The 6,921-nt window shown below is 41.8% G+C and overlaps 1 protein-coding gene across 1 annotated transcript; it reads right to left on the bottom strand.

Moving 5' to 3' along the window:
- Positions 1-4,659: 4,659 nt before the first annotated feature.
- LOC110486470 (myosin heavy chain, embryonic smooth muscle isoform-like) lies at positions 4,660-6,008 on the bottom strand. The gene is made up of 3 exons (XM_090196635.1): positions 5,805-6,008; positions 5,413-5,521; positions 4,660-5,006 (listed from the first exon to the last, which is right to left on the bottom strand). Exons 1-3 carry the CDS (start codon positions 5,972-5,974, stop codon positions 4,770-4,772), a joined length of 516 nt encoding a protein of 171 aa, XP_090052761.1. The 5' UTR covers positions 5,975-6,008; the 3' UTR covers positions 4,660-4,769.
- Positions 6,009-6,921: the final 913 nt, after the last annotated feature.

Raw genomic sequence — 6,921 nt, 5'->3', positions numbered from 1 at the left:
CGCAACAAAGCATTCTTCACTCATGCTGCCAAACATACCCTTGTAAAACTGACCATCCTACCATCCTCGACTTTGGCGATGTCATTTACAAAATAGCCTCCAATACCCTACTCAACAAATTGGATGCAGTCTATCACAGTGCAATCCGTTTTGTCACCAAAGCCCCATATACTACCCACCATTGCGACCTGTACCCTCTCGCTGGCTGGCCCTCGCTTCATACTCGTCGCCAAACCCACTGGCTCCATGTCATCTACAAGACCCTGCTAGGTAAAGTCCCCCCTTATCTCAGCTCGCTGGTCACCATAGCATCACCCACCTGTAGCAAGCGCTCCAGCAGGTATATCTCTAGGGTCACCCCCAAAACCAATTCTTTCTTTGGCCGCCTCTCCTTCCAGTTCTCTGCTGCCAATGACTGGAACGAACTACAAAAATCTCTGAAACTGGAAACACTTATCTCCCTCACTAGCTTTAAGCACCAACTGTCAGAGCAGCTCACAGATTACTGCACCTGTACATAGCCCACCTATAATTTAGCCCAAACAACTACCTCTTTCCCTACTGTATTTATGTTATTTATTTATTTTGCTCCTTTGCACCCCATTCTTTTTATTTCTACTTTTCACATTCTTCCACTGCAAATCTACCATTCCAGTGTTTTACTTGCTATACTGTATTTACTTTGCCACCATGGCCTTTTTTTGCCTTTACCTCCCTTATCTCAACTCATTTGCTCACATCGTATATAGACTTGTTTATACTGTATTATTGACTGTATGTTTGTTTTAACTCCATGTGTAGCTCTGTGTTGTTGTATGTGTCGAACTGCTTTGCTTTATCTTGGCCAGGTCGCAATTGTAAATGAGAACTTGTTCTCAACTTGCCTACCTGGTTAAATAAAGGTGAATCAAAAATAAATAAAATAAATAGACAGGTGTGTTCCGTTCCAAACCTTGTACAATCATGTACAAGTATTTCTGTTTTTTATTTTGTATAAATTTGCTACAATGTCTAAAAACCTGTCTTCACTTTGTCATTGTGGGGTATTGTGTGTAGATTGTTGATTTTTTATATCCATTTTGAATAAGGCTGTAACATAACAACATGTGGAAAAAGTCAAGGGGTGTGAATACGATCTGAATGCACTGTATAAGAGTCAATCTCTATCATTCATTCATGTTGGGTAAAAAGAGGAAAAAGTTAATATTACAACAATATTGTGTGTCTGTGCACAGTCTATCTACGCACTCCCTCAGGGTTTTAATGTAACCACAAATACAATGAAGTAATGGAACAATGAATGGCAATGTAACATAGACCATACATCACATATCAGTTTGGAGACAGTCTTGACCCACAACTACTGTGGGAAAGACTAAGAGGACATCAATGTGTTGCACAAGAAATATAGAAGAAAAACAATATTTTTCTATAATGGATATGTTTATTGGTCTTTTACAACAACAACAAAAAAAGTCTAGAAATACAAGAAATAAAAGGAGATAATGAATACCTGGTCGTCAACAGCCAGTCCACTAATAATAACAACCTTCAGGATGTTAAAGCTTTGAACCCAATGAAATTCTACTTTCTGCCTGGCAGACAGAAGGCTCCATAAATCATTCTGTTATAACACTGGTTCACACCAACACAATGGGAGAGGTGCTTATGGTATAATATGACACTAGAGCTATGAAACTGGTTCAAACACTATACACTTTTTTCCCCTTCATGTCTTTATTGAGAAGTGTCTTTCAAAAGAAACAGATAAACCTTTTTTTCCCCCAATTTGTTCTGGCTTAAAATAATAATAAAGGCCTCAAATATGTAATTAGTCATTTACAAAATGGTCATTTATGTTTAACATTTAATAATCAAGGCATCAACAAGTGTGCATATTCAAATTGAATGATTGCTCTACCCTGAACCACTGAATTAAAACCAACGCTCTAACACTCAATAAAACTTCAATAAAAGATGAATTACCCTTCTGTAAATCATGCTAATATTATTCAGCCATTTGAAATGCATTGAAATTAAGGTGACACGAGATGTCAAAGAGACCTTGTTGAGTTAAGTATTTTGTACATGGTACAGAAAACATAACTGAATAGCCAGAATTATACATAGCAATATTATAATATGTCAAGCACACATTTGGGCTGTATTTCTAAAAAAAAGGGCCTTTGCTCCAAGTCTGACAAACCTAATTCCACACATTATCGTACACCACTTAAAGTAGATTGATATGTCAAATATAAAATGGTGGGTTATTGGACAAGGTTATATTGGTAAAGTTAACAGGGTCTTATGCTGGTCATATACATTGCCTTGCGAAAGTATTCGGCCCCCTTGAACTTTGCGACCTTTTGCCACATTTCAGGCTTCAAACATAAAGATATAAAACTGTATTTTTTTGTGAAGAATCAACAACAAGTGGGACACAATCATGAAGTGGAACGACATTTATTGGATATTTCAAACTTTTTTAAAAAATCAAAAACTGAAAAATTGGGCGTGCAAAATTATTCAGCACCTTTACTTTCAGTGCAGCAATCTCTCTCCATTAGTTCAGTGAGGATCTCTGAATGATCCAATGTTGACCTAAATGACTAATGATGATAAATACAATCCACCTGTGGGTAATCAAGTCTCCGTATAAATGCAACTGCACTGTGATAGTCTCAGAGGTCCGTTAAAAGCGCAGAGAGCATCATGAAGAACAAGGAACACACCAGGCAGGTCCGAGATACTGTTGTGAAGAAGTTTAAAGCTGGATTTGGATACAAAAAGATTTCCCAAGCTTTAAACATCCCAAGGAGCACTGTGCAAGCGATAATATTGAAATGGAAGGAGTATCAGACCACTGCAAATCTACCAAGACCTGGCAGTCCCTCTAAACTTTCAGCTCATACAAGGAGAAGACTGATCAGAGATGCAGCCAAGAGGCCCATGATCACTCTGGATGAACTGCAGAGATCTACAGCTGAGGAGGGAGACTGTCCATAGGACAACAATCAGTCGTATATTGCACAAATCTGGCCTTTATGGAAGAGTGGCAAGAAGAAAGAAATTTCTTAAAGATATCCATAAAAAGTGTCGTTTAAAGTTTGCCACAAGCCACCTGGGAGACACACCAAACATGTGGAAGAAGGTGCTCTGGTCAGATGAAACCAAAATTGAACTTTTTGGCAACAATGCAAAACATTGTGTTTGGTGTAAAAGCAACACAGCTGAACACACCATCCCCACTGTCAAACATGGTGGTGGCAGCATCATGGTTTGGGCCTGCTTTTCTTCAGCAGGGACAGGGAAGAGGGTTAAAATTGATGGGAAGATGGATGGAGCCAAATACAGGACCATTCTGGAAGAAAACCTGATGGAGTCTGCAAAAGACCTGAGACTGGGACGGAGATTTGTCTTCCAACAAGACAATGATCCAAAACATAAAGCAAAATCTACAATGGAATGGTTCAAAAATAAACATATCCAGGTGTTAGAATGGCCAAGTCAAAGTCCAGACCTGAATCCAATCGAAAATCTGTGGAAAGAACTGAAAACTGCTGTTCACAAATTCTCTCCATCCAACCTCACTGAGCTCGAGCTGTTTTGCAAGGAGGAATGGTAAAAAATGTCAGTCTCTCGATGTGCAAAACTGATAGAGACATACCCCAAGCGACTTACAGCTGTAATCGAAGCAAAAGGTGGCGCTACAAAGTATTAACTTAAGGGGGCTGAATAATTTTGCACGCCCAATTTTTCAGTTTTTGATTTGTTAAAAAAGTTTGAAATATCCAATAAATGTCGTTCCACTTCATGATTGTGTCCCACTTGTTGTTGATTCTTCACAAAAAAATACAGTTTTATATCTTTATGTTTGAAGCCTGAAATGTGGCAAAAGGTCGCAAAGTTCAAGGGGGCCGAATAATTTCGCAAGGCACTGTATATAGGGGGAATGCTGAGGCAACATGGCGTGGTACAATCTAATTCACTACAAACCTGCTACCAAAGAGTTAGTCACATAGTTATTTTTATACTAAACTAAGTGGATTGCAGTATCTCTATGACAGTGGTGGTTTTGATGAAAATAATTTGGTGGGATCGTCATTTAGGCTACCATTTAAAAATAATTCCCTCGCTTATGCTGTGCTTTGTTTTACATATCCTGGTCCAATACTGTACAATCATGAAAGACACATGTTTTTACCGACTTGTGTGCAGTCGTCCACCTGTGTGCCAGTAAACCAGCTGAAATGACAGTGGTTAATTCTAGCTAGAGGGCTGTTTGATTCTAATGGCTGTTCCAGGGAAGTAGCTTAACATAATTATGGCAAACTCCTGCTATTTGTTTTCGAGTGCCTATGCACACTCAGACGCCTATGCAATAAAAATGCACTATTATTTGCAATTGATGTTAAAAATGAATCCAAGGCTTGATGTGCGGTATATTCATATGGAGGAGGTGATGGATTTGCTTGGCCCTGCAGCTTGCCATAGATGGGTAAGGCAGAGTAGTGGGGTCCACTGCTGGTGTCTGGGGTTAGGAGGACAGGGGTAAGGTTTGGGCTGTAGGGAGCACGTCTACTCTGGTTGGGGAGCTGCTGGCGTCTCGTTGGCATTGGCGTCCGTGGTTTTGTTTTCCACCTCATCGTCGGATAGGAGGTCGAGCGATGTTCCCTCCACCTGCAGCTGACGCCTGCCCGAGCGGCTGGAGGAGAAACTGATGGGGCCTCCACGCCTGCAGGGGACAGAGGGGGCCAGGAGAGGTATTAGTAACGAGGACCATCAATTTGGCCAATATACACAACTGTTTGTGTGTGTGTGGGGGGGGGCTCTAAATACCTGAGCCGGCTCTTGAGTGTGTTGACCTCACGGCTGAGACCCTCGCTGCTCTCAGTGGCATCGTCCAGCTCCCTCTGCAGCTTCCTGCGGTAGGCGTTGGCACGTGTGGACTCCTCCTCAAGCTGCCTCTTCAGCTGTTTCATACGAGAGTTGGCCTTCTCACTCTGACCCAGCCAGGTGTCACAACAGACATCAACAATGATGAACAGTCAATACTAATACTTACAATACTCAGCATTCCTATGGTCCAGTGGTTACTGGAATTAACCTACTGTAGGAAAGACTCCAATCCTAAATCTTCACACCTATCCAATCCTGTCCCACCTTTGCAAGTTGTACTGAATTGGATAGAAATCCTTCTTTAGCTCTGGAACATCTTAAAAATGGACTATGCAGAATTCACCTAATTTCTGTTTGTGCTAAAACAAGCAGTCATTGTGTAGAGAATCCATAACCAAAAATCTATATATTTTCAGCTGTTGTACAAAACCGAAAGTGAAAGACGCAAAAACTAAACTTAAGAACGCAAAGCATAGAAATGGAGCACAAGCTCCGTGACAAGCTCCTCACCTGTTCCTTGTACTGGTCGGAATGGCGGCGCTCGTCCTCCACCTGCATGCACACCTCCTTCAGCTTCTTCTCTGTCCATCTCACAAGCTTATTGGCCGCTGCTCGCTCCCTGATAGGAGGACAGAGGAATGAGGTCATAGGACAGTTAGAGCACCACAGAAACCGCACTGTAACAAAGGCTGTCAGTCATAGATCTTCAAGTACATCTCGTAAGATTGCTTTTGACTCATTACATTGATCACATTAAGATTTAGATCACATTCAAGAACCTCTCTTCCAACGGGCTTAGCTTGTTCTAAGGCCCTCATGAACTCCTCCTGGGTCTTGGTCTCCTATTTCACCTTGTCTAATAAGGTATGGAGTTCTTATAAGAGAGTTGCTGTGTTTCTCACTTAGCCTCCCGCTCCAACTGCTCCTCCAGCTGCAGTATCTTGGCCTCCAGGGCGGTGATGGAGGCCTTGAACCGGCTCTTCACGGAACCCTCCAGCTCGCCCAGCTTGGCCCGCAAGTCCTTGTTCTGCCTCTCCAGCTGCTGGCGCGCATTTTCACTCTTCTGGGCCATGCTGCGCTCTGCCACAAGCTCCAGGGTCAGGGTGTCCACCTGGGGGAGGAGAGGGGGAAGAGAGAGGTGGAGAGAGGAAAACAGGGTATGAAGGAGAGAGGGGAAAGTGAGAGAGAGATAAGGGTACTTTTTATGGTAGGGCTGAATAATGGATTGTTCCCTGGTGGTAGTAGGATCTACAATCTACTCTGCGAGAACAAATTCTGCTTTGCATTTATGTCATGATCTGTTGATAGTTGTGACTGGTGTGGTAGTGACCAACTGGGTTTACAGAACAGCAAATATACAACAAATGTACTAACGTTAGTATTTTTGTTTAGTTTACAGTCACTAGGCAGAGTGGCAACTTTTCAATGAGGTACGGTCAGAGATTAATAGATCCTTTTGTGTTAAAGTGCTCCTAACAGTATACGCTGATGAAGACAGCTTGTCGGTCAGAAAGGTTGGATATTAGGTTATTAAATAATTGAGTCTGCGCTAGAGTGTGCAGCTCTCCTTCTCCAAGGTCCTCCTAACAACCATTGCAAGGCTACGTTCCATCTGTATCAGATCAGCGTCAACTGAAGTGGAATATGCATTTTACGTTCCATAATTGTAACGATTCTCCTCGTAGGTGGAAGGAGGAGCGGACCAAAGCACAGCATGGTAAGTGTTCATCTTATTTAATGATGAAAGAACACTTCAAAATACAAAACAACAAAGTGAAAACCCAAACAGTTCTGTCTGGTGCAGACACACAAAGACTGAAAATAACCACCCACAAAACACAAAGGAAAACAGGCTGCCTAAATATGGTTCTCAATCAGGGACAACAATTGACAGCTGCCTCTGATTGAGAACAATATCAGGCCAAATACAGAAATAGAAAATCATAGAAAAACTAACATAGACAACCCACCCAACTCACGCCCTGACCATACTAAAACAAAAGACAAAACAAAGGAACT

The sequence above is a fragment of the Oncorhynchus mykiss genome, chromosome 13, assembly GCF_057628025.1.
Source record: "Oncorhynchus mykiss isolate SJ-2025 chromosome 13, ASM5762802v1, whole genome shotgun sequence".
Lineage (NCBI taxonomy): Eukaryota > Metazoa > Chordata > Actinopteri > Salmoniformes > Salmonidae > Oncorhynchus > Oncorhynchus mykiss.
This window is presented reverse-complemented; position numbering and strand designations above follow the sequence as displayed.

Bases quoted from the DNA above. Each gene is read 5' to 3' on its own strand.
- LOC110486470 (XM_090196635.1), bottom strand. From the start codon at position 5,974: ATGGCCCAGAAGAGTGAAAATGCGCGCCAGCAGCTGGAGAGGCAGAAC. The intron at 5,522-5,804 runs GTGAGAAACACA...TCCTCCTATCAG, and splicing joins CAGTTGGAGCGGGAGGCTAA to GGAGCGAGCAGCGGCCAATA. The intron at 5,007-5,412 runs GTGAGGAGCTTG...TGGCTGGGTCAG, and splicing joins CCGACCAGTACAAGGAACAG to AGTGAGAAGGCCAACTCTCG.